The sequence below is a fragment of the Elephas maximus genome, chromosome 10, assembly GCF_024166365.1.
Source record: "Elephas maximus indicus isolate mEleMax1 chromosome 10, mEleMax1 primary haplotype, whole genome shotgun sequence".
Lineage (NCBI taxonomy): Eukaryota > Metazoa > Chordata > Mammalia > Proboscidea > Elephantidae > Elephas > Elephas maximus.
The window spans coordinates 87803838-87831219 of NC_064828.1; the positions used below are offsets into that span (position 1 = coordinate 87803838).

The 27382-nt window shown below is 40.8% G+C and overlaps 1 protein-coding gene across 1 annotated transcript in view; it reads right to left on the minus strand.

Annotated features, from left to right (window-relative positions):
- Positions 1-27382, minus strand: part of NEK9 (NIMA related kinase 9) — a 45022-nt gene that overhangs the window by 10220 nt on the left and 7420 nt on the right. The window contains exons 6-17 of the mRNA XM_049897913.1: positions 25848-25979; positions 23922-24032; positions 22263-22327; positions 12814-12864; positions 11993-12185; positions 8465-8609; positions 7628-7828; positions 7391-7437; positions 5981-6136; positions 4382-4490; positions 3718-3879; positions 137-307 (exon numbers count right to left, since the gene is read on the minus strand). Of these exons, the coding sequence (XP_049753870.1) occupies positions 137-307; positions 3718-3879; positions 4382-4490; positions 5981-6136; positions 7391-7437; positions 7628-7828; positions 8465-8609; positions 11993-12185; positions 12814-12864; positions 22263-22327; positions 23922-24032; positions 25848-25979 (1543 nt within the window). The remainder of the gene's footprint in view (positions 1-136; positions 308-3717; positions 3880-4381; positions 4491-5980; positions 6137-7390; positions 7438-7627; positions 7829-8464; positions 8610-11992; positions 12186-12813; positions 12865-22262; positions 22328-23921; positions 24033-25847; positions 25980-27382) is intronic.

Here is a 27382-nt window from a genome sequence, read left to right on the forward strand (position 1 = left end):
CCTGATCATAAGACTTACAGAAACAGTCTCCTTTCTTCGGGACATTTTTGTTTCCAAGAATGTGACCACCAATACCCTAGGTGTGGGTCTATCCTCTGCGAAAACCGTCCCAACCTCACACATACGAAATCCTTACCAACAATGAGAATAGTATGCCAGCCACGGCAAGACAGGTCTGGGACGTGATGCAGAGATCCAAAAATAGGCCGAGGCCAGGAGGTACAAATATCAGAGCCATGAGGTCTCTCAGTGGGGGTCATTGCCAGGCGGCCATTACCACCATTGCCCCAGGCAAAAATGTGATTATCTAGAAAAAAAAATTAAATAGCAAGTAGTTTAACAGGACAGTAGCTTCCCAATTCTCTGTTTCCCATTTTTATGCCCCAGCACTAGAAAAACTTCCCACTACATCCTCAACGAGGGAAAGCTGCTTATTCCCCTATACAAAGCCTAAACTCTTCCAGATCGTACCTGGGTAAAAATGACCACTCCTCCTATGTAAAGCCATCATCCATTTATTCATTCACGTACTCATTCAACAACTTTGTCTTGGTCCCTCATTCAACAAATATTTATTGGGCATCTACTTCATGACAAGCACTGTTTGAGGTGCTGGGGATAGTGCAGTGAACAAAACAAAGTCCCTGCCTTGTGGAAGTAACATTCTCATGGGGGGAGGAAACTGACAACGCATAAATGAATAAATATCTACTAATTCAGGTAGTGTCATGAATTGGATTTTGTCTCCCATAAATGTGTGTATCAATTTGGCTAGACCATGATTCCCAGTATTGTGTGATGGGCCACCATTTTGTCATCTAATGTGACTTTCCTATATGTTGTAAATCCTGCCTCTATGATGTTAATGAGTGGGGACGGGTGGCAGTTGTGTTGATGAGGCAGGACTCAATCTACAGGATCAGACTGTTTCTTTGGGGATATAAAAGAGAGAAGCCAGCAGAGAGACAGGGGGACCTCATGCCACCAAGAAAGCTGTGCCAGGAGCAGAATACATCCTTTGGACCCAGGGTTCCTGTGCGGAGAAGCTCCTAGTCCAGGGCAAGACTGATGAGAAGGACCTTCCTCCAGAGCCAACAGAGAAAGAAAGGCTTGCCCTGGAGCTGACGCCCTGAATTTGGACTTTTAGCCTACTTTATTGTGAGGACATAAATTTCTCTTTGTTAAAGCCATCCGCTTGTGGTAGTTCTGTTATAGCGGCACTAGATAAAATAACAGATAGTAATAAGTACTATGAAGAAGATAAATGGTCTAGAAAAATAAGCAGAAATAAGGAATTACAGAGTCTGGTGGGGTGTCACTCTAGATAAGGTAGTCAGAGAAGTCCTTTTTGACACTTGAGCAGAGATCTGTTTGAAAGGAGGGAGACAGCTGTATGGATATCTAGGGGGAAAGCTTTCCAGGCAGAGGGAACAGCAAGTGCAAATGCCCTGCACAGGGCACATGAGTAGTTTGAACAAGGAGCAAAGGGGCCCCTGCAACTAGAGCAGAGTAAGAGAGGGGACAGTGGTAGAAGAGGTCAGGAGGTGGCTGGGCTCCTTGTCATACAGGGCCATGCACACCATTGTCATGACTTTGGCTTTAATGGTTGAGATAGAAAACCACTAGAGGTTCTGAGCAGAGGGTATTTAAAAGGATCTCTTAGGCTGCCATGTGGAGAACCAATGCCAGAGGAGCAAAGATTGAAGCAAGGAGACTAGCTGAGGCAATTGCAATAACCTGGTGTGAGATAAGGAGGCCTGGACCAGTTATAGTGATGGAGATGGTAAGAAGTGGTTGGACATATTCTGAAGATAATCAAGAGGATTTGCTGGTATATGGGATTGGGGGTATAGGATGGAGCTGCCATTGAGATGGGAAGGCTACAGGAGGAACAGGTCTGAGCGGAAAACCAGAAGTCTGATTTTGGATATACTAAATTTGTTTGAGATGCCTATAACTTCTATCCAAATTAGGGTATTTTTGAACAACAAGAGGGTGCAATTAATGATTAAGCCAGGATAACAGGCATGAATCAGGGCTGACTAGGGAAAACTGAGCTATTTATTACATAGCCTCCTATCTTTAGACATCCAAATCGAGTTGTTCAATAAATGAGTCTGGAGGGTAGGGGAGGTGATATAAAGCTGTCAGAGTATAGAGGATTTAAGGAATGAGATCACTTAGGGAGTGATGGTAGACAGCGGAACAGCAGAGGATTGAGCCCTGCGGTACTCCAAAGCTTAGAGGAGTTGGATACTGCTATCGTGACACATGATATACCTGCCTGTACTAGTCTATTTACATGCACTCTACTAGACTATGAGCGGAAACCCTGGTGGCGTAGTGGTTAAGAGCTACGGCTGCTAACCAAAAGGTAAGCAGTTTGAATCCACCAGGTGCTCCTTGGAAACTCTATGGGACAGTTCTACTCTGTACTACAGGGTCACTAGGAGTTGGAATCGACTCGACGGCAACAGGTAATACGGGTAAGACCATGAGCTCCTTGTGGACGGGGCTTTCTCAGACTCATTCTATACTCCCAGAGCCTAAAAGAGGACCTGGAGCATAGTAGGCACTCAGTTTATGTTTGCTGCATGAATGAAGCTATCAAGTACAGTTCAGAGGAGTACAGGAACATTCATCAAGAAGTAATATGTCCAGTCACAGAACGTCCCATTCTCAAGTTTAACTGAGGAAGTACACAGACTTCCTCAAGGAACATTAACTCTCTGAGGGCCTGTCAGAAAGTGCTGTGGAAGACTTGTCGCACTAAATGTAAACCTCAGTGACATCTTGACCCTGTCCCCTTCTAGTTATTGTCTCCTTTTATCTAAGTCTGACCTAAATAGTTTGCTTCTGAAACCCTAGCAGCTACTCTGAAAGCTGGGTAACTTAATTAAATATGGTAACAGATCACTTATCTGACACTATCCCTACACAATAGGTACAGACCAGAAGAAAACAAAGACATCTCAGAACATGGGCAGCAACAAAAAAAGATGAAATGAGTCAAAAGATAAGAAGATGAAAGGTGATTTGTTGTTCACCAGTCATAGGAAAGAAGTGGCTACAAAAATCAAGAGTTCAGAAGATGCAGGAAGACAGAAAAGAGTTAAGAGAAAAAAGAAAGAGGGAAGAGAATGAAAGATAGCAAAAGTGGCAGTAAACAAGAGAAGTGGTGATAGGTGAAGATGATACAGAGACAGCTATGAGAGAAAAGAGAGAAGAAAAATCAGTTAGGCTACCTCAGAAATCTGAGAGACACACAATATAGAGGAAAACAGCCCTTCACGCCTCAGCAGTCCATATGGACATCACTGTAGTACAGCTGACCTCAGCAAAGGAGCAAAGTTATTGTTCTTTCCAGCCAAACAGCCAACATTTATTAAGAACTTGGTGCTGGGCGAAGGTATATATAGAAGTATTTACTAATTCTTGAAACATTTTACCAAAAAAGTTGAAGATTAAAAAAGTAGGGAATTAGAATACTAACTTGCCATTACCTAAAAATCTGACTTTTTAAAAATAATTACTATGTTGAATACATGAAAAGTCAATGAAACTCCTTATGCATAACAACTGCCACCAATATAATACAAATAAAAAAGTAAATTATGATCCAGCTATACAAAAAAAACCCAATCCACCTCTCTCCCAGTCAAGAATTAAAGCATAGCCATTTGCCCAGAAATCTTGAAATGCTGTGGACAGACTCACCATCAGTGGCAGCAATGGTAAACTCATCACCGCAGGAGACCCTGATCACTTGCTTCCCACCTAAGGGTCCCCCCAACAGGTTGATTCCTAGACGCTTCTTATAATTCCCAACACCCAGCTGCCCACACTTGTTGCAGCCAAAGGTCAGCAGCCGGCCTCGCTCTGAGAGAGAAGCAAAAACAAATAACCAGGCACAAACGGGTCAAGGAACAGAGGGAAAACACAACCAATGCAGAGCTCCCTGGAGTAGCTTCTGATGATTGGAGTGTCCAGACATAAAGCTAGCTCACAGTCCTGGACCTAGGACAGCTAGGTTATCTAAGAACTATGACCAGTTCGACCCAATAGGTGACTCAATATTACATTTTCTCTCCACTATTGCATTTCAACGTAGAAAATGGGTACTACGTGACTTAAGAGCACTCACAGAAAGTGCTAGTTAGAGACAACAGGTGTCTGGAATTACAGTTGTGGTGTTTTCATTAAGAATGTATTTATTTTGCATTTATAATAATTATCAACAAAAACATGTGCTTGAATATGTAATTTGTTAATGATGATGCTGGGGGGATCAGGGGAATGGATGTATTGTTAAGAAGAGATAATACTTGATAAACAAGACTGAGCTAGCAGAGCATGTGTATACAGCTGTAAATCAACTCACCATCAATAGCAGCTGTGTGAGTCTTGCCTGGGGCAATGGTTCTGATCTTATAAAAGGACAACTGTTTGGCCAAGGTAAAGGAAGTTGTGTAGGGAACTTCATGGTACGCCTGAAACAAGGTAAAACACAAAGGTTTGTGACGTAAAAAGTGGAGGTATAATCAGGCTGGGAAACGGTCCTGGTGCCCAAAAAGCCTTTCAGACACGCCATGTTACTAAGAAGAAGGTGCCAGGTAGCTCTTCATCTCCAGTTGAATACAAGAAGAAATAGGCTCAATAGGTAATCAGAGGGTTTAATTAGCATATGTAGTGGGACTTTCTGACAACAGAAGTTTCAGATTCTGAATTAGGATATGCGAAACAGGAACACTCCATCCCAGAAGGTATTTAAGGATAGAATCATTGGCATTTGTCTTAGTTATATATTCTGCATACCTAACAAGGGCAGGACAGAGTTAAAATACTGAGGATGCTCTCCAGCCCACAAAGCAGCCAGTTTAATATGATCTAATTTCATCTATAGGGCATTGTTTCTCAGCTTGTTAAAAACCATGTTCCTTTTGTATAAGCATAAAAAACCCATCCTCTCACATACACATCCTCTCAAATTTCACAAGAAATCCAATATTACAACAAAACACAAATCATGTAATGGTAATTCTGAACATGCTTTTTCAAACTACATAGACACCCTCCCCAGCCTCTACACAGAATTTGTACTCATTCCCCTAACTAAGAATCACGACTTAGTAACTGAGTGATTCTGACTCATAGCAACCCTATAGGACAGAGCAAATAGGACAGAGCAGAACTGCCCTATATGGTTTCCCAGGAGCGGCTGGTGGATTCAAACCTTTTGGTTAGCAGCCTAGCTCTTCAGAGACTACTTAAAAATTAATCTTTATCTTTTTCATTTGAGTCAGCAAACTGGTCTCTTGATTCTTTAGCAATGACAAAGAGGAGACTAAGACTTAGTGTTAGTGGTGAATTTCATGACATCCTTGAAGGGGGAGAATGGTAATTACATTTAGTAAATCTGCACAGGATCTGTGCTTTGAGAGCAATGAACCCAAAAAATTCTGCAGGGAAGCGATGCATGGAAATATGTTTCTTTTCATAACATTAATTTTCTCATACCTATTTCGATGATACAGCAGAACCTGAATTCCATCCCTTTATTCTTTGTAATATTTATTGCTGTATAACTGGTATACTGTAAAATACCTTACAGCTTGATGAGATTTTTTGCGTGTATATACTTGCAAAACCACCACCCAAATCAAGGTATAGGCCACTTCCATCATGCTAGGACACCCCCAACCCTTCTCAGTTATACCTATACCCCGACTCCTAGAGGTAACCATTATTCTGATTTCTACCATCATAGGTTAATTCTGGCTATTCTTAAACTTCATATAAATGGAACCTAACAGTATGTACTCTTTTGTGGCGGCCTTCTTTTGTTGAACATAATGCCTGTGAGATTATAATTATATTCTTAATTCAAATTCCATGATCACTAACCAATAATAGCATTCCAAAGAATTCCTACCCAGAGAAGTTCTGACAACGTGGTTAGGACACCAAAGGGGGCACTCACTTCATGGTTGATGATTCCAGACATGCACTGATTCAGGCCCAGTTTGTTGAACTCATTGAGTCCACAGGCCAGCACTTTGCCTGACTGGGTCAGCAGAAATGTCCCATCACAGCCACACTGAACTGAGACAATAATCAAGGCCTTGGGAACATCCACCTGCAAGAAAAAAAATCAGAATAAAAATCCTAAATATATAACTAGTATTGGGGGGGGAAAAAAACCCTCAAATACTTTCAAAAGGGACATGCTGCATTCAGCAGAAAGGCTACAGAGAAGTAAAGGTTGCTCTACTCTCTTCAGATTTGCCCAGAGCTTAGAGGCTACTGTTTTCAACAAAGAACTCGAGTTTTAAAATGTAAAGTCAGAGAAGGCAGTTCCAGGCCAACTAAACAGAGAGTCCCTGCTGAAGTTTGTTTTAGCAACAGGTCTTACTTCAGGAGATTTCTCAGAACAAGTGGGAAAGGAAAAGCTTCAATTCATTGCTGATTTTGTCCTCTGAGACAGAAGGCTCCATGAACGTTATAGAACAAACTCAGTAGCCCTGTGCGGCTCCACTCCGGTCATTTTATAAGTGAGGTAACTGAGTACTGAGAGAACAGCCAGGACTTCCATGTGCTCACATCCCTCCACAGCTAACTAGGCAGGGCTGGAGAATGGTGGGAGGAGACAGATGAAGCAAAGATGGGTATCTGTGAAACCCCAAACCTCAAATGCTCTACCGCAGCTTTTTTGGAAGAGGAATAGCCTTGTATTTATAGTTCCCATAAATACATAATTAAATTTTAAATACGCAAATAAAAATTGTTAACAGTAAACGGCATAGATGATTACACTCAACCTTCTAGCAAGTAAGCCTGTGCCCTAGAGCAGGTGTGAGGCAGAAGATGTGACCATGATCTTCCCTCCGCGGGTTTCAGCTTCTATGAGCCTCTCAAAGTGCCCACTGTTGCAGTGCTGAGAGTAACTAGGTATTATGTTTCATACAACATGACCCCTAAATACAAACAACTACTTTATCTGGTGTTCGACTGAAGAAACGGGAGGGGAAAATAGCTGTGTTGGGTTAAGAGAGAGCATATTGCTTTCCGATCCCTTCTTGAAGAATTTCCCAGGGTATATTTAACTATGGGTGACCTTTTTCACTGTACATGCTGACTTTAGCGTTTGTCTCTGAATAAGACATGATTCTACAAGATCCACAGTGGCTGCTTCCTTTTTCTCAACTTTCTATGATTTAGTCAGATGAAAGGACCATATTGTGTTAAATCAGGAATCCTGGATTGTCAGTCTCACAGACAGGAAATATTTCAGAATTAAATTCCTTTACATGAGGAGTCAGGGAAAGAGGATCATATTACTCAAGTCAGTGTGACGAAATAGGCTTTAGGAAGAAGTTGCTTCTGATTTTACCTTTTGTGGTGTGTAATAATCCTCTTCTGAATCCAAACCCAGCCGTCCTGAGTCATACATAAGAAAAATAATTATTAAAATTTAAGGGCCTTCTGCTCAATGCAAATGTTTTTAAGATTCTCTTTTACTGAATTAACACTCTTCAAATAGAGGCAGCACGCTGTGTTTGGATACATATAGGCCTGAAGTCAAGTCGTGCACCTGGGAATAAGTGGACAGAGACAAGGCTACACCTACCATACTCTCCACAGCCCCAAGAATAGACATCCTTGTTTCGTGTCAAAACCACCACGTGATTATCTCCACAGGAGACCTGCTCCACTGGATTGCTGAGGAAGAAGTTTAGCTGCATGGGTTCTAGCACTTCAGGGCCAGCAACCTTGTCCACCCCCATGCAGCCATAATAATCTGATCCAAAGGCATAGAGCTGACCCTCATCTGTGGAAGGAAGGAAAACGGAACCTATCAAAGAACTGTCTGACTCTGTCCAATCAGAAGGATAGGCGAGGCTGGAATGAAGCCTCCCCAGCCAATGATCTCACATGAGATGAACATATAGAAATCCTAAGGCTAGACCATGCAAATCAAGAGCTGTTTATATTTAGGGTGTCACATGTACTGTTACAATAACAGTAACAGTATCATGTTAAAGGGGCTTAAAATTTTACTGGGGCCTTCTCTATTTCATAGCCAAAAAAAAAAAAAAAAAAGAACCAAGAAATCATAAAACAAGTACTGACTAGACCAAATCTAGATTTCAGCTCTTGACTCCTGATTTAGTATTATCCACATCCTGACTGTGTGGTGAGATTCTTTTTTTCCTGGTAAGTTCCTCAGTTGGGACACTCAGCACATTTCTCCTGATTCTACCTCTCCTGTTATCCACCTGCCTTCTCCTTCCTCATCACCCCTAATACTACAGCAGATTGGGCACGTCGTCATTAATGCATACACTTGTGTAGTATCTTTTGGTTCTCTGCATGCTGCCTTTTGTTGTAAAATCCTAACTGAGACTATATCACATTAAGCACATCGCACATTAAATGTATTTCTGTGCTCCTGCTGATGGCTTACCTGTCACACAGACCGTGAAATCATCACCACAGGACACCTGATGGATAGCTTTGCCTTGCAACTTTTCCACATGCTTTGGCTGTCGATAGGAGGCTTTGTCTCCATGGCCCAGCTGACCATGGAGTTTAGTACCCCCTTGCATGTTCTGTGAAATAAAGATATCTTGTGAAGTTTTACATTAACTTTTCATGAAAAATCTAATCTTCAAGATAACTTCTTATGAAGAAAAACAATAATGACAAAATCAGTTAGAAGTTTAGAAATTAGCAAAAAATTGGTAAGGAGATTAAACTTTTCAGTAGTAGGCAGTATAAACCTCTTGCCAACAGGTAAAGAAGATTAAAGTATATCCAGATTGATACCTACTATGCCTTAAAAAGATACATCCCCAATTTTGTTTTTCTCTTTCAAGTCTAAGGTAAACCATATATTTCATTATGGGTAATGCTGAAAACTTTTTTATAGAGTCTAATTTAAGTACAGCCTCTTAAAAATCCTTATTAGAAGTTTTACAAATTTTAGCCACTGTTTCCTTGAATGGAGCCCTGCTGGTGCTGTGGTTATGCATTTGGCTGTTAACCAAAATGTCAGCAGTTTGAATCCACCGGCTGCTCCTTGGAAACCATATGGGGCAGTTCTACTCTGTCCTATAGGGTTGCTATGATTTGGAATTGACTCAATGACAATAGGTTTGGTTTTTTGTTTGGATTCCCTGAAACATGGAACAGTTGGAAAGAATCTGGCTACATCAAAGAGGCTGTTATACAGCACTGGGAATAGTCCAAATTGATGTTTCAACAATTTTATAAAGATAAGTAATTCTTTCCATTCAGTGACTCCCAAGTCCTTATATAAATGTTTTTTAAGGCAGTAGTTTCACTGCACTTCTGGCAGTCCCCCTCTTCCCCCCAGGTTTATTCTTTAAGGCATAGGGTTTTAGCAAGTAACAGCAAGTCAACATTCTACAACGGAGGCTCAACCATTCTTTCAATCAATAAATAGGTGAGTGTCTGCTCTGTCACACACTGGTGATAAAGCAGTAAGACAAATACAGTCTCCCCTCCCCCACCCAGGAAGGTATCTGGAGTGTCTGCTCTGTCACACACTGGTGATAAAGCAGTAAGACAAATATAGTCCCCTCCCCCCCCCCAGGAAGGTATCTGAAACCACTGGACAAAATGAGCTCCCTTAGAGAGAGGAGGAAGGTTGAGAAGAACCAACAGCCTAAGACAAGGTGAGGTAAAGGAATGAGCCTGAAAAGGCATAGCCAAAGAGACAGGAGGAAGGCCAAGAGAACATGCTGTCAAGGAAGCCAAGGGAAGACAAAGCTTCCAGGAGAAAGTGGCCAACTATGTCAAATGCTGCCCAATGTCAGGCAAGGTATGGATTAAAAAAATATCTGTTTTATTTTAGCAATTTATAAGCCATTTGTTTAAACCAGTTTCAATGGAAGGGCAGGGATGGAAGCTGCACTGTAGGCAAATGAGGACAGAATAGGACATAAGGAAGTAGATAGTAAACACAGGCAACTGGTTCAAGAAGGTGAGAGACAGTGGAATCTAGACGGGAACAAAAGGGTGAGGAAGGTTCCCTTAAGAACCGAGAGCACTGAGTAGGTTTAAAAGCAAACGGAAAGGAGCTAGTACAAAGAAAGAGATGAAGACAGAGAATAGAGGGAAAGCATAGAATTGATGAAGCCAGGTCTCTAAGAGGGCCCGGGGGAGGGGCTAGTTCCAAAAAGAAAGGAAAAAAAAATGAAGAAAATATGGGTGTGGATATAGGGTCACTGGTACCAAACTGAGCGAGTTCATTTTAATGGTGTCCTTTTAACATTAAGTTAAGGAAAAATGTGAGGCCAATTGCTAAAAGGAAGAGGTGAGGGGAGGGTCAGAGGTTGGCAGTGAATGGGATATGTTTACAATAGTTGCGGAGACTAGCAGAAGGCTAAATAGGCAAACGGTAGGGCTCTTTTGAAAAAGAAAAGCATAATGATATTGTATAGAAGAGTTAACATAGGTCTGGGACTGTTATTCTAAGACCTGCTTGTGAGGTTAATCCTTGGCTGGCATCTATGAACTTAGGTTTCAGGAGTGTTCCTACCATTCCCTGGTAAGAGTGACTCACTGCACCTAAACTGTTTGTACAAACAAAATGGTTTACGCTGAACACCTGCTTTCCTTCTGGGAGTCTGGGATGTTGGTATGTGCTAGGTAGGGGTGCCTATGTGATCGGCACCCAATAAAACCTTCAGTATTGAGTGTCTAATGAACATCCTGGCAGGCAACATTTTACACTTGTTGTCACAACTCATTGCTGGAGTAATTAAGAATGTTCTGTGTGACTCCACTGAGAGAAGACTTTTGGAAGCCTGAGCCTGGTTTCCTCTGGACTTTACCTCACGTGCCTTTTCCCTTTGCTAATTTTGCTTTGTATCCTTTCAGTAAGGAACCTGGTGGCACAGTAGTTAAGTGCTCAGCTGCTAACCAAAAGGTTGGCAGTTCGAACCCACCAGCCACTCCACAGGAGAAAGATGTGGCAGTCTATTTTCGTGAAGATTACAGCCTTGGAAAACCCATGGGCAGTTCTACTCTGTCCTGTAGGGTTGCTATGAGTTGGAACAAATTCGATGGCAATAGGTTTGATTTTTTTTAAAAAATTCTTTCGGTATAATAATAATGGTTCTACGACTATATGCTGAGTTCTCTGAGTTCTCCTGATGAATCATCAAACTTGGGGGTGATCTTGGGGCCCCTGACAAATGTTAATTTAGAAGACTATTCAATGGCAGAAATGCATAGGGGATAACAGTAAGCGAAAAAAACAGATTAAAGAGCAGTATGCCCGATATAATACAATCCCATTTTTATAGAGGAAAATACACACATGCATATACAGAAAAAGACTGGGAACATGTTTACGGCAGTTACGTCTGTGTGGTATCATCATAGGTGATTTTAATTTTCTTTGTGTTTTTTTGTATGTTCCACATTTTTCTTTTTTATAATAAATATGACACTTTTGCAATGAGAAAAAAAAATCGATCGATCAACATATAGAAACACTTTTTGTTAAGGAAAATTCTACTCAAGCCGTCTTCGATCACTGGCAGAGGTCTCAGAGTTTGCCCAACATAGTATATGGTGCTTTATGTGTTTAAAAAACCATTTCACAGACACTGATTGCTCTAAACCTAATGGTAATAGAACAGAGTAGTTAAGTGACTTGTTTGAGATTACCCAGCTGTAAATGGGAGAGTCCAGTCTCCTAAGTCCAAGCCCAGGGCTTCTCTCTCTCTTACTCATTCATTTATTCAAATCATATTTACAGGGGACCTAGTATGCACCAGGAACTAGGGATACATCAGGAACCTAAACAGACAAAATCCCTGCTCTCATAAAAGCTTACATTCCATCATCCCATGCTACTACTCTCATAGCACATGTCCAGCTAACACAAAACTCAGACATCCTGGACCCAGTAAACAATTAGGCTTGTCGCACTGATACAAAGTACTTAGCTCTCACTTACCACCCAGGTGTATAGTTCCTTCTCCACTGTGACCACAGCAAAGTGAGTATTTCCTGCACACACCTGCCGGGCACTACAGCCACTCTTGATGACATCCAGTTTCTGGGGAGTGGATTTTCCACCTCCCCAAACATAGACTTCACTGGTTCTCGATGTTACCACAGCAATGGGTGCTTCGGTCACAGTGCTCGACCTGCCAACAACCCCCAACACAAAGGCATATTTAACATAAAAACCTAATCAGAGAAAAATGTTTCTTATCTCTTCTTTGAGAAAAACTGCCAATTATGGTATGAGAAACTAAATTCTTCCTTGACAACTTATTTCAACCCTCTATCATAGCAGGCTTTGCAATTTCTGTCTCAGGGTTTAATCACAGCTGTCCCGGATCAGATTCCAGTCTGATCTTTACACCTACACTTTTCAACATTCATGATGGTAATGATGTCCATTTTCAGATGAGAATGAAATGATAGCTTTCTTCTTCCCAGAAATTACTATCTAAAATTTAAGCAGATATTGGCTCCTAAAAGGATGCCAGAGGGTACGAGGATCAAACAATGTACAGACCCAAGAAAGACTGCCTAGTGGTAACTTACCAAAAAACCAAACCTGTTACTGTCGAGTCGATTCCGACTAATAGTGACCGTATAGGACAGAGCGGAACTACCCTATAGAGTTTCCAAGGACCACCTGGTGGATTCAAATTGCCAACCTTTTGGTTAGCAGCCATAGCACTTAACTACTATGCCACCAGGGTTTCCAGTGGTAACTTTAAAAACATAGGGTAAATTAATTTTCTGAAGTCTCTTGAGCATTACCTTGGTCTCTTTGTCGGTGCATTAAGTAGTGTGACTCTTTCTTCCATCTCCCTACCAAGAGAAAAGCAAAGATATACGAGTGAAACATAGGTTCCTATATTGCACTGGCGTCTCTTAATACAGTTCACAGATTTAATCTTCTTATAAACCAATGCCTCTTATAATATTACAATACTTTTAGGAAAGCAACTTAATTCAATTCAAATAATTACCCTAGGTACCAGGTTTATAGACCTGGAATCGGGGAATTCATTAGATACAAGGGGGCCAGCAGTTTGGGGCCATTTGCCTTCTATCTCTAAGAAATGCTCCAGAGCCTCAAGACTCTCTGATACACATTTTTAAGTATCTGTTAGATACATCCGTTTAGTCTTCCCACTGACTCCCCAAACCCAATATTTCCGTATCTGGGCTCATTATCTTTCACCCAAGCCAGTTTTTCTTCCTGACTCTCCTATTTCAGTAACTGGCACCTCCATTCTCCCAGTCAACTGGGCTTAAAATCTCTAACCTTAAAATCCTAAAACCTCTGACTCACCCCTCTCTTTTTCTTCATATTCAAATTCTATAGATTCTACCTATACTGTCCCTTCTATACTCATCTCTTCCTTTCCAGTCTCACCATCTTAGTTCTGGTCAGCTCTACTTCTCACCTGGACTGGTAGCATCTCCTAACTGGTCTCACTTACCGAAGTACTAACCCACTTTAATCAGTCCTATACTGATAGAACACTGTATTAGTACTGTTAAATAGCTCTTCTTAGGCATACCTCTAATCACATAAACTGTCCTCTCATAAACATCCAATAGCTCTGAATTAAGCACAAATTCCTCAGCTTGACATTCAAGATTCCCTACCTACCTTTCAGGCCTTCCTTCCCTCTACTTACACCCCGTGTTCTAGCCCACAGTTCTCATTCAGCTTAAGTCACTTATATCTGAACTCCCAGGGTGGTGCCCAGACACGGGTATTTTTTGAAAGCTCTGGAGGTGTTGTTATTGATAGCCTCAGATCTAGAACCATTGGTCTAGTCAAATAGGACTTTCTGTTTCCAGTATGTTTTTCACAGCTTCCTATGTCTGTGTTTTTGCTTATGCTATTTTCTGTCTGGAAAATTCTCTCTTATGTACCATTTCAAATCTCACGTCTTACAGAAAGCCTCTAATTCCTCTAAGCAGATGCTAGCACTCCCTCCCCCCTTTAAACCTTGATAGCATCTGTGTTTAACTCCTTTATAGAACCATCGCAATCCTCCTTGTAACTCAGAGATGTACATAACATATTCTTCCTATTGCTATTAAATTAAAAACTGGAGGATATTCCCTAGAACGATGTCTTGCACACAGGAGGTATGCAAATATTTATTGACTACGACTACATTTTATCTCCATTCTGAAAGTATTCTATGTAGCTCAGAAGGAATTCTAGCTTATCAAGTAAGTGCCCCCCACCCCTCCCCCCCCGCTCCCGTCTCCATCACTTCCTACCTCCCCCTTTCTATCTTAAAAACAAAATGGGAATTCTGGAAGATGGTGGGATAAAAAGCCATTGTCTTGACTCTCTTCCACAAATACAACAAGGAAAAGGTGCTTTGAGGGACTCTGAACTGGTGAGTATAGGAAAGCACAGGGAACGGTAGACAGGCAAGAATCAACAAATCAACAATGAGTCCATACAGTAGGAAAATCGCTTCTTCCACTGTCCCTGTGTCTCCCCCAGCCACGCAGGCTGCCAGCTGCTGTGAACCGGGGCAGTGACCCCCAGAAAAAGCCTGCTTCCCTAACCACCACAGCCCCTGCCTGTACAAAGAGAAATGACTTCAAGCTTCTGCCCTAAAATCAACCAAGTAGAGCTCACCAGGCGTCCATCTAGAGTGTGCCAGCACCTCCGCCACCTGGACACTGTCAGCTTCAAGCCTACTGCAAACTGCTACGGAAACCCCGTGCAGTGGAGTCTGTTCCCATAGTAAACAATCTACCGGTCTTCCTGCACATCCCATTGCTCAGGCCTCTGAAACCAACAGGACGGCCTTTCGGGGGAGTCAGTTCAGGTCTGTCTGCGCCCCCTTTCGGTTAGCACTGAGGACTGCTGACTGAGGGTACTGTGTGCTAAGAAGCAGGCATCTTTAGCAGAAGCTACACCTACAGCCAACATACTACAGGGAGGGCTCTGATAGCAACAAGGCAGACCTCCCTGGAGGTCCGTTTGGAGCGTAACAGCCCCTCCCCCACCTCGACACTGTCACCCGCAAGCCTGCTGTGAACTGTGACAGTAGGACCCTGTAGGGAGTCTGCTCCCGTAGTCAGCATTCTACCTGCCTCCCCGTACACCCCAAAGCTCTGGCCTCTGAAACCAACAGAACAAACTTCCCTCAAGTTTGGTATGGAGGACTACTGACTGAGGCTCCGTTGTGTTAGGAACCAGGAGTCTTCAGTGGAGGCTACATTCACAACTCCATGGGAATCTGACCAGAGCATGACACCCTTTCCCCCACCTGGTAACTGCTGGTTGCCAGGCTGTTGCAAACTGCTACAGAAGATCCCTGCAGTGGAGTCTGCTCCCACAGTCAGCACTCTACATGCCTCCCTGTGCACCCCATAGCTCAGGCCTCTGAAGCTAACAAGACAGACCTCCCTGGGGATCAGTTTGGGTCTGTCTGCTCCCCCTTACAGTTTGGGCTAAGGACTCCTGACTGAGAGTGGAGGCTACACCCACAGCCAACATACTACGGACAGTCTCTGACAGCAACAAGGTAGACCTCCCAGTGGGGTCAGTTCAGAGTGTGACTACCCTCCCCAACCAGTAACTGTTACCCACTGGACTGACACAAACTCCTACAGATGGTTCCCTGCAGTGGAGTCAAGAGGCGGTTCACCTAAGTGGAGACTGCTCCCCCAACCACCACAGGGCCACTGGGGCTCTGAAGCCAGCAAGACAGATCTCTCAGAGGTGCATACAGGGAGTGCCAGCCCCTCCTTCTCCCAAAACAGAGGAAAGTCTGCCTGTGCCTTCCCTGAATGCCAGCTCAGGTACAAGCAGCCTCTGCAGAGCAGGGAAGGAAACTTCGTGTAAAACCAGAGGGCAACGCTTGGCCCCAAATGGTGCTTGCTGGGTATGGGTTTTCTGACTAAAAACGTGATTGCAGAAACAGATAATGCAAGGGAGTAACAGAGAGAGGGGACTGTGCCCTCTGGTGGACAGACTGATTACTACATGATATCTCGCCTGAGTGGTGGTGCTTGCTGGTGGACAGACTGGTTACAACGTGTTCTCTGATGTGTTTGGGAGGGATTAAAAGTTGAAAAACAAGATCTGGAACTTTCAAATCCCAATTAAACCAGAGAGGGAGAAGAAGCTATCACAGAGAGGAATAGGAAATACTAAGCAAAGGCAGAAGGCTCTGCCCACCTAAGAGTTTCTTGTAGAAAGTAGTGTGGGCAAAAACACCAAAAACCAGGGAAAACAGAGAGTTAACACCCTCAAAAATGCCAATGCCCCAACAAAAAATCACAGGGCATGCAAAGAATAGAAAGACAACAGCCCATCCAAATGGACATGACAAAGTGAGTGAAAGTGCATCTGGGGTGACCAAGTAACGAATAAAAAAGGAAGAATACAACATTAAACATAACTAAAGGCCTAAAGGAAAACATAGACAAAGAGCTAAAAAAAAATAAGGAAAACAATGCAAGAACAAAATGAGGATCTAAAAACAGAGATACTGCAGGTGAAAGGGACAACAACTGAAATGAGAAGCGCAATTGGGTCAATTAATCAAGATTTAACAATCATAAATATATATGCACCCAACATTGGGGAACGTAAATATGTAAAGCAAACACAGAACTGAAGGAAGAAGTAGATAGTACTACAATAATAGTTGTAATACACCACTTTCAATATGGACAAAACATCTAGAAAGAAGATCGACAAGGAAACAGAGGGCCTGAATGACACTATAAATCAACTGGACTTAACAGACATATATAGAACACTTCAACCCAAAACAGCACAATATACATTCTACTCCAGTGCACATGGATCATTCTCCAGGATAGATCACATTTTAGGTCACAAAGCAATTTAAAAAGACTGAAATCATACAAAGTATTTTCTCTGACCACAACGGAGTGAAGCTAGAAATCAGTAACAGGAAAATATACAAACATATGAAAGTTAAACAACACACTATTAAACTACCAATGGGTCAAGGAAGAAATCACAAATTTCTTAGAGTCAAATGAAAATGAACATAATGAACTTTTGGGATGCAGCAAAGGCAGAGGGAAACTTGCAGCAATAAATGCCTACATAAAAAAATAAGAAAGATATCAAGTTAACAGCCTAACTCAACAACTCCAGGAACTAGAAAGAGAAGAGCAAACTAAACGTAACCTACCAGAAGAAAGGAAATAACAAAGATCAAAGCAGAAATAAAAAATGAAAACAGAAAAACAACAGAATCAATAAAATGAGAAGTTGGTTCTTTGAAAAGATCAATAAAATTGACAAACTTTTTAGCTAGACTGACAAAAGAAAAGATGCAAATAACTAAAATAAAAAATGAAATGGGACATTACGACTGATCCAATGGAAATAGAGAATTACGACAGAATACTATGAACAACTATATGGCAACAAACTGGATTAGCTACATGAAATGGACAAATTCTTAAAAGCACACAACCTACCCAAACTGGCTGAAGAGAAAACAGAAAGTCTTAATAGACCCATAACAAGTGAAGAGATCAAATCAGTGATCAAAAACCTCCCAACAAAAAAAAAAGTCCTGGACCAGATGGCTTCACTGGGGAATTCTACCAAACATTTAGAGAATTGACACCAATCATGCTTAATCCTATTTAAACTCTTCCATAAGATAGAGAAGCAGAGAATACTCCTTAAATCATTCTATAAAGGAAAAATAACCCTGGTACCAAAACCAGACAAAGATACCACAAGAAAAGAAAACTACAGGCCAATGTCTCTTGTGAATATAGGTGCAAAAATCCTCAACGAAATACTAGCAAACAGAATCCAACAGCATATTAAAAGAGTCATACACCGTGACCAAGTGGGATCTATTCTAGGAATGTGAGGATGGTTCAACTTCAGAAAATCAATCAACATAATACACTCAATAGAACAAAGGAAAAGAACCACATGATCACGTCTATGGATGCAGAAAAGGCGTTTGATAAAATCCAACACCTTTTCTTAGATGAAAACCCTAAAGAAGACTGGAATAGAAGGGAAACTCCTCAATATGATTCAGGCATATATGAAAAGCTGACAGCCAACATTATGCTTAATGGAGAAAGACTGAAAGCTTTCCCCTTAAAATTAGGAACAAGACAAGGGTGCCCGCTCTTACTACTTCTACTCAGTATTGTATTAGAAATCATAGCCAGAGCAATAGACAAGAAATAAAAAATACCCAGATTGGAAGAGTAAAATTATCCCTATTTGCAGATGATATGATCCTATATATAGAAAATCCCAAAGAGTCTAAAAGAAAACTTCTAGAGCGAATACAGGAATTTAGCGAAGTTGCAGGGTACAAGGTCAATGAACAAAATCAGCTGAGTTTCTATACACCAGCAATGAGAAATATGAAAGGGAGATTAGGGGAATGATTCCATTTATAATAGCGTCTAAGAGAATAAAGTACCTAGGAGTAAATCTAACCAGGGACATGAAGGACTTATACAAAGAAAATTATAAAACACTGCTGAAAGAGATTAAAAAAGACTTAAATAAATGGAAAGGTGTTCCATGATCATAGATTGGAAGACTTAATATTGTTAGGACATGAAGACTACCCAAAGCAATCTACACATTCAACATAATTCCGATCAAAATTCCAACAGCCTTCTTTACAGAAACAGAAAAATCAATCCTCAACTTTATATAGAATGGTGTAACTAAAACAACATTGAAAGAGAAGAACAAAACAGGAGGACTCACACTTCTGATTTTAAAACATACTTGGCACTAGTATACAGCTACAGCAATCAAAACATCCTGGTACTTGTTTAACAATAGACACACAGACCAATGGGATAGAACTGACAGTCCACATCTATGGTAAACTGCTTTTTGACGATGGTGCTAAGTCTATCTGATGGGGAAAGAAGAGTCTCTTCAATAAATAGTGCTGGGAAAACTGGATTTCCACATACAGAAAAATGAAACAGGATCCATGCCTCGTACTATACACGAAAACAAATTCAAAATGGATTAAGGACCTAAATGTGCCAACTAAAGCCATAAAATGTCCTAGAAGAACAAGCAGGGGCAACACTGTCAGGCCCAGCTTTCAACAACGGGTTATCTAATATAATACACCCTCTCCTCACTTATCAACATGGCTTGGTTTCAAAGACCAGGCTGTTATGCAAAATCGGCGTTACGTGAAAATGGAGGACAACCACAGCAGATCACAAAATGGAAGATGGCTACATCACTACATAAGTGCCACACCACTGAGAATCATGACCCAGCCAAGTTCACATATAACCTTAATCATCAAAACCAGTGTTACTCTCGCCTCACACCTTGGTGTTTGTTACTGCCAGATGTACATCGTTAATGCACAAAACAGTCAGGTAACAGATATTATCCTAGTGTCGTAAATGCGAAGTGTCAGATAACAAGATAGTCAATAAGTGAGGAAAAGGTGTAACAAAAGCCTAAACAGCAAAAGATAAAATAAATAAATGAGACCTCATAAAAATTCAAAAGTTTTGTTCATCAAAAGATTTTACCAAAAAAGTGAAAAGACAAGCCACTGAAAGTGAGAATGTCTTCACAAAACACATATCCCACAAGAATCTTATTACCAAAATACGTATAAAGCTCAACAACTTTACAACAAAAAGATAAATAACCTAATCATAAAATGGGCAAAGGACCTGAATAAACATTTCATCAAAGAGGACATTCAAATGGCCACCAAACACATGAAAGATGCTCAGCATCATTAACCATCACAGAGATGCAAATTAAAACCACAATGAGACACCATTTCACTCCCACTAGGATGGCTAAGATTAAAAAAAAAAAAAAAAAAACAGAAAATAATAAATGTTGGCTATGCTGTGGGGAAATTGGAACCTTTATCCGTTGCTGGTGGGAATGCAATATGGTACAGCTGTTATGGAAAACAGTGCTGCGGGTCCTCAGAAAACCAAAAACATATGATTCAGCAATTCTACCCCAGGTATATATTCAAAATACTTGAAAGAAGAGACTGAAAAAGAGACTTGTACATCAACGTTCACTGCAGCACTATTCACAACAGCCAAAAGGTGGAAACAACCTGAATGCCCATCAACAGATGAATGGATAAACTAAATGTGGCACGTACATACAATGGAATACTACACATCCAATAGGAGAAATGAAGTCTCGATACATGCTACAATATGGATGCAGCTTGAAGGCATTATGCTGAGTAAAATAAGCCAACCACGAAAGGACAAATATCGTATGACTTCACTTATATAAAAACACAAGAAAAGGCAAATGTATACCCCAAAAAACCCACTGCCATCCCAGTTTATTAGTGGTTAACTGAGGTGAGAGGGAGGGGGAAAAGGGGAGTTATCGGTGATGGAAAAATCAGGTTGATTAGCGGCAAGGTTACAGAGCCAATTGTTGCTAAGTGCTTTCTGTAAGTTGTGCACCTCTAAAAAGCTGAAGTGGCAAAAGCTGTGTGACAGGTACATTTACAGTGATGAAAAAAAAAAAGAGTAGTTGCTAAGGCTGCTTATGTACAACCAAATACCTCATGGAATTTGGTTCCTTGATTTGGAGGTTTAAGGTCATGGTCTCAGGGAACATCTCAGTTAACTGGCCTAATAACGTGTTTAGTGCTTCTGTTCTACTTTCCAGTTCATTGTGTAGTGCCTGGCATCTTAAAAGCTTGCAACTGACCATCCAGGCACAACAACTGGATTCTATTCACCTGGAGCAACAGAGGAGGAAGGAGAGCCAGGAAAAGGGGGATACAGAATGTGTGGCTAATTGCCTCCATGAACAACTGCCTCCTTTGCTATGAGACAGCAGAGCTGGATGGTGCTCAGATACCATTACAGAATATTTTGATCAAAGATTCCATAGAAGAATTCTGATCAAAACGGGGAAAATGCAGAACAGAATGTCAAATTCCCACAGACTCCAGATTTTCTAGAGCCATGCGGGGGTGGACAAACCCCTGAAACAACTGCCCTGAGATAATCTTTATACCTTAAACCAAAAAATATTCCCTGAAGTCATCTTAAAACCAAACAACTGTTTAGCTGAACCAGTAAAAAAGGTCTACCTTGAGCATTACACTCTTTTTAAGATCTATCTATATGGGATCAAACTGACATCAGCAACTCAAAACATTAGATAGGAACCTTAGGGGTCAGTGAGTTTATGTGAATTAGGGAGGAACAACTCAGAAAAAGAGGGTAAGAATGGTTGCACAACTTGTCACTATGCCAATTCTTTTTACATGTTGCTGTAAAAAAAAAAAATTACCATATCATGCTTATGAAAATACCTTGTGTGGGGAGGGTGTGGTTGGCAAACAAAGGTAGAGGGTGCACATTCTTTGCATAAAATACAGTAACCAATGCCACTAAGTTGTACATGAAGAAACTTTTATACTTGTATATGTTTTGCTGTGTATATTCTCAACAACAACAAAATAATTAAAATTTAGGAAAAAAAATGAAGAAAGGCTGAATATCAGGTGATAATAGAGGGTAAGGGGAGAGTGACAAATTTCCTTACACACACACACACACACACAAAAAACTCTTGAATAAATTATCTTACCCACACGCAGACACACGCAAAAAAGTAAAACTGGGAAAACATGAATAAAACTGGGGGATTGTATCAATGTCAGTATCCTGGTTGTGACAGTATACCAGAGTTTTGTAAAATGCTACCACTGGGGGAAAATGCAAAGTGTAGAAAGGATCTCCTTTGTCTTTTTAACAACTGAATGTAAATCTACAATTATCTCAATAAAATTTTCATTAAAAAATTATCAGTGGGAGTATTTTGACAAGAGATTAAAACAATGATTACCCTATTGGGAAATAGGCCAGATAAAAACTTTAAATATGCTTAACCAGCCCTAGCGATAATGACAGAACTCAGAAACAAACCTAAGGATGTCTGAATCTGGAGCCTCTTCTCTTAATTACTACACTCTAATGCCTCAAGTTTAGATTAAAACCCACAGATGGGTGAGTACAAGGCTCTTGGGTCTCATGGGTATACATTTAGAACAAAATAGCACAGGCTAAGGACTGAAAGTCAGGAACAACCCTCAAACAATGAGAAAGTAAAGATGCTGGCAGAAAACAGCACTAGAGAAGTCAAGTCAGGAAACACCACCCTTTCTTGGGGTACTCTGATCAGTCCTCTAATAGTCAATGATCTTTACCTCCTGCGTTTCCTGAGAAGGGGGCGATCTAGAAGTTCATCTGCGGTGGGTCTCTGCTCAGGATCCTGAAAAGTAAAATTGGGGTTAGTTTTCATTTAAGGGGAAGGGCACTATGGGATATAAAGAAGGGTTTTACTTCCCCTGAGGAGACTACAGGTTAATTAGCCAAAGACCACCATATATTATTCTTATGCTTCAAAAGACATAATTTCTTATGTCATATTTCATGTTTATCATCTCATTATCACCATTTGTATATGAACGAGACTTTCCCATATACCTTCCTCACTTGTTCAGTTAGGCAGTGGCTCTCCAACTTCAATATAAATATCACATAAGAATCACCTGGATGTTTGTTACAAATGCAGTTTTCTGGGCTTCATCCACAGAGATTCTGATCCAGTTGGTCTGGGATCAAGCCCAGGAATCCGCATTTTAAACTTGTATACCCCATTCCTATCCCTTGGTGATTCTGATGCCTATGGTTTATGGGCCATACTTTGAATAATACTGACCTAGAGCTACACAGCAAGGCAACTATGAGATAATAGAACTATATACATTCTACATATTAAAAACCAAAACCAAACCCACTGCCGTCAAGTTGATTCCGACTCATAGCGACCCTGTAAGACAGAGTAGAACTGTCCCATAGAGTTTCCAAGGAGCGCCTGGCAGATTTGAACTGCCAACTTCTTGGTTAACAGCTATAGCACTTAACCACTACACCACCAGGGTTTCCATTCTATATTTGGAACTCTAAATTACCTGAGTTTAATTTTATAAAATCAATTCACAGAAATTAATCTTGATCATAAAAAATGGAACATACCACCTGGAGCAAGGAAGAATGAAGAACACCAAAGACACAAGGTAACTATGAGCCTAAGAGACAGAAAGGACCACATGAACCACAGACTACATCAGCCTGAGACCAGAAGAACTAGATGGTGCCCGGCCACAACTGATGACTGCCCTGACAGGGAACACAACAGTGAACCCCTGAGGGAGCAGGAGAGCAGTGAGATGCAGGCCCCAAATTCTTGTAAAAAGACCAGGCTTAATGGTCAGACTGTGACTAGAAGGACCCCAGAGGTCATGGTCCCTAGACCTTCTGTTGGCCCAAGACAGGAATCATTCCTGGGGCCAGCTCTTCAGACAGGGATTGGACTGGAATATGGGATGGAAAATGATACTGGTGAAGAATGGGCTTCTTGGATCAAGTGGACACATGACACTGTGTTGGCATCTCCTGTCTGGAGAGGGCAGAGGGGGTCAGAAGCTGCCCGAATGGACACGAGAGTGTGTGGAGGGAGGGAGTGTGCTGTCTCATTAGGCGCTGAGCAATAAGGAGTGTATAGCAAGGTGTGTATAAATTTTTGTATGAGATACTGAAAAAAAAAAAAAAAAAGCACAATTTAGATGGCAAAACCATTTCACAAATTAATACTTACAAAGAAGAATAAGGGAAGAATTTGCTAGCTGACACATATAACTATCATGAATTACCAGCGCCTTATTCTTAAGGATATGGCCACAGATACATCCTATCCTGAGGAAGTAGATGTGGTTTTGTGCAGGTTCATCTACGCTATACCCTAAACACTAAGGTTGGAAGGAAGAACGCTAAACTAAAATCAATATATAAGTCTCACCTACCTGGTCAAGGCACGCATGGACCATTTGGATCAGTTCCAAAGAATACTGGCTAGAATCAACTTCCATGGCCCGGATTCCTTGCACAATCTTCACACACAGGTTGAGCGGATTCTACAAGAAAATGTTGACTGCACTATTCCCAGTTACATAAAGACGACTTTATAATCTATCGGTTTGGACTCTGAAATGTCTGTGATCATTATTTAAAGTGGCAATAGTTCTGTATTAGGTCTGATTTCTTTCATGACTATTATTATGCATCATCAAGAAATGGTTAGGGAGGCAGTGCTGTTATCAGACAAAAAGAAGTCAACCGGCCAACATGGAGGTTAAAACCAGACTGTGTGGCCAACAGCATAATAAACTAAAACCAAACCTGTTGCCATTGAGTTGATTCCAACTCACAGTGACCCTACAGGACAGAGTGGAACTGCCCCACAGGGTTTCCAAGGAGCGGCTGGTGGATTTGAACTGCCAACATTTTGATTAGCAGCCAAAAGCTTAACCACTGCACCATCAGGGCTCCAAGAGCATAATGCTCAGGGTATATTATAAGCTGACCCTTCAACTGAACCCCAGGAAAAAAGAAGGCAAGGTTAGCCATGCTTCTTGGCTTTAAGCACCTCCCTTGCTTCGTAATTTATATATCCTAATAATGGCTGTACAGGCTACACTCTGCTGCAACAGACAAGGCAGGGAATAATGATGATGATAAGAATACCACTACCACCATTAGATATCAGGCAGGCATGTTACATATATCATCCTTTCTAATCCTTGCAAACACCATGCAAGGAGGGTATTATCATCACCAATTTGTAGGTTGAGTAAAAAGAGGTTCATTTTCTTTCTACTATATTATTTAAGGAAATTAAATAACATACCAGGATAAATATCAGGATTTAAATATCAGGTTTCATGAAAGGCAAATGAATTTCCATTATCTTACATTTTCATTTTTCATATACATTTTTTCAGAACATCTCTGTGACGGGGATATGTATTATTTCCATCTTATACATAATGAAACAGAAGATCAAACAGATGAAGTGACTTGCCTAAGCTCTCACACCTGGTTTGTAGAGGAGATTGGATGTGAAACCTCTTTTATTACTTAAAGTGTGGTTCATGGATCGGCAGCATCAGCATCACCTGAGAGCTGTCAGAAATGCAGGCTATCAGGCCCCACCCCAAACCTACTCATACAGAAGCTGCACTTTAACAAGATCCCAGGTGATTTTTGTATCCAAATTAAAGTTTGAGAAGCACTGCTTTACATGAAGTTTATACTTAAATAAAAAAAAAAAAAAGAACAAAGACTTATAGGAATTCGTTGTCCATAAAATAACGACAATCTTGAACGAGTACATAATTTTTCATAAAAAAAGACCAAAGCACTTAACAGTCTCATATAACTTGCCTTAAAAAATCTGAAAACTTGTTGCCACTGAGTCGATTCCAACTCATAGCGACCCTGGAGGACAGAGTAGAACTGCCCCACAGAGTTTCCAAGGAGCGCCTGGTGGATTCGAACTGCTGATCTTCTGGTTAGCAGGTGTAGCACTTAACCACTATGCCACCAGGGTTTCTGATTTAATTTAGCTTAAAAAAAAAAAATGATGTAGCTCAAGAGTAAGAAATGAAATGGCTTATCTACACTACAGCATTACAGAGTTGACCCCAGAGCCAGTTTTAAAACTACAGTCAACAAATTCAAGTGCAGTACTCAAACTACTTGATTATGATCATTTTAATGGGGTATTCAAGTCAGAGAGAACTCTGGTCTACAGCAGTTCAAAAATACACTACAAATCCAGTGCCTGAATACAGATTATTTTTGCCTATAGTTAGTTTTTGTTAAAGAAATCAGAAGCTCAGGGATAAATGAAGCTGACTCTCTTTTGCAAGGACAATACATCAACTTACTGTAGCATCAAATGTCCTCTTCAGCGTAAGCAGTTCAAAAATGACACAGCCTACTGCCCAGATATCAGATTTGAAATTATATTTTACTCCTTGGCAGAGCTCTGGAGACATATAATATGGAGTTCCTACAAGCTGAATAACAAAGAAAAAAATCAAACAATAATTTCTCTTTTGAGGTAACTATATTAACATTTCAACAGCTAAATTAAATTTCTCAGGAACTACTGATAACCATAAAACATTCATCAGTAGAATCCCAAAATAATTTTTACGAGACGATACCAGTGTGGGGAGAAATCTTACTCATATCAAATTCCTTGGGCCAATTATAAACAGACAGTTTCTCTGGTTAAGGCACTGTGGTAATTCGGAGACTCAGTATCTCTTGATTCCGAGATCGCAGAGGCTTTAGGCATTCAAGGCCCACTGAAGACGTCATACAAGATAAGGATATACAGTGAAACCTACAAGAGCCAAAACTCAACTGGACTGCCTTATTTTTCCAGGTCTCACGAGTTTTTTGCTTTTGACAGGATGTAGTCACCACTCTTCTACTGCTCCGTGTTCAGTGGAAAATATTTTAATTTTCCTTCTCTGACAGGTTTCCGCATTGCATAAGTTCCAGCTCCCGCAGGTTTTACCGTACTTAGTAAAAGTTCACCAAAGGGGAAAAAAAGCAAAATGGTGGCCGTGGGGGATGGCAATCGAACGAAGGAGTTAAAATTCCTAACAATGCACACAGTACTAAAACTTTTTAAAGGGCTCAATCTGACATTTATTATACTAACATAGCTAGTAGATTTCTTTCAAATTTGAAAGATTATCTGACTTCAGGAATGAGTTTGGAAATAAATGTCCTGAATGGAAGTCCCACCTCTCCCAAGATGGGAGACACTGAATGCCCTGGCAGTTGTAATGAAACTGATAGCCATCTTTAATCAGCAAAGAAAATACATTTTCAGATGGCTGATATGGCATTTAAAAATTTTTATATCACTCCTTCCTCGCAATTAACTGGCTATAATAATAGTCAAGTCTTGCTTTTATTCAGATAGTTTTTGATAAGAAAAACCCATAGAAGGACATGACTTCTTCCTTAGAAGCTCAGTTTGGCCACCATCATCCAAACAGACAGAGTCCTTGAAGCAGACTCCCAACCCTGGTTCGTTAACATCGTTAGAGTCTCTAAATTGCTTGCAGGCGTATCTTGCCATTATCAAAACACATCATCAGGGCAGATTTATTAACTGAGACCTTCAAGTTCTTTTAAGGATAGAACATCGTGAAGCCAGAAGAGTAATAATTGGGTTTTATAATTCCTAAAAAGATGAGATCGCTGTCTTAAAGATCAACTTATACCTACTCTCTATCAACAGTGTTTCTCAAGATCAGGCAAAAAGGGACCCCTGTAGTTCAGACTATATATGATATTAAATAACAGACTGTTCTCTGGGCATCAGTCTTTATTTGTAATACAAGACCTTCTCTCTGAACCAGAAACATGCAAAGAAAACACAGCAAGAGATGCTCAACAC